The following is a 750-nucleotide window of genomic DNA, read 5'->3' as shown; positions in this document are numbered from 1 at the left end:
TCCTGTTGTTGACATGTTGTTGTCCTGTCGTTGACATGTTATGTTGTTGACGTGTTATCTTGTTATGTTGTTATCTGGTATTTGAGGTGTTGTTTTGCTGTCGTTGACATGTTGTTGATGTGTTGTCTTCCTGCAGACTCTATCCAATGAGGAGCAGGTCGTGGTGATTCATGCCAGGACGGTGCTCACTCTGGCAGAGAAGGTGAGAAACTGTTCACGCGTTCCTTTTGTTTGATTATTGAATGTAAATTTTGTTCAGATTGGTTCCACTCATGGTCTGCATGATAAATATGGAGCCACAGCAGCTGGTAGCCTAGCTTAGCATAAGGCCTGGAAACAGGCAGAAACGGTTTAGCTTAGCTTTGCTCTGTCCAGATGTACCTGAGTTCATCTACCATCAGCTTTACAGGGAAGTCAGCCTGTATCTTGGCCAGATGCAGTTTTACTTTAGAGAACTACTTTAGGTACAAACGGATTTAAGGATTTAAGGTGTGCTCAGTCCATCTCTGGAGCCTCCAAAGAGTCTGTTGTTTTCACTGCCTTCCTGAACCCAAACTCTGTCTGATTCTTGTCCACCCACCTGTCTGTCCACCTGTCCGTCCACCTGTCTGTCCACCTGTCTGTCTGTCCACCTGTCTGTCCACCTGTCCATCCACCTGTCCGTCCACCTGTCCACCCACCTGTCTGTCCACCTGTCCATCCACCTGTCCGTCCACCTGTCTGTCCACCTGTCTGTCCGTCCACCTGTCC

At 48.0% G+C, this 750-nt stretch overlaps 1 protein-coding gene across 1 annotated transcript in view; it reads left to right on the top strand.

The window, feature by feature from the left end:
- Positions 1 to 750, top strand: part of jakmip3 (Janus kinase and microtubule interacting protein 3) — a 20827-nt gene that overhangs the window by 13088 nt on the left and 6989 nt on the right. Inside the window, exon 14 of the mRNA XM_008300775.1 lies at positions 137 to 202. Coding sequence (XP_008298997.1) covers positions 137 to 202 — 66 coding nt within the window. The remainder of the gene's footprint in view (positions 1 to 136; positions 203 to 750) is intronic.

This window comes from Stegastes partitus, unplaced genomic scaffold, assembly GCF_000690725.1.
Source record: "Stegastes partitus isolate 25-593 unplaced genomic scaffold, Stegastes_partitus-1.0.2 Scaffold1587, whole genome shotgun sequence".
NCBI classification, from domain to species: domain Eukaryota; kingdom Metazoa; phylum Chordata; class Actinopteri; family Pomacentridae; genus Stegastes; species Stegastes partitus.
The sequence above is the reverse complement of the archived record's forward strand: the minus strand, read 5'-3'. Positions and strand labels throughout refer to the sequence as shown.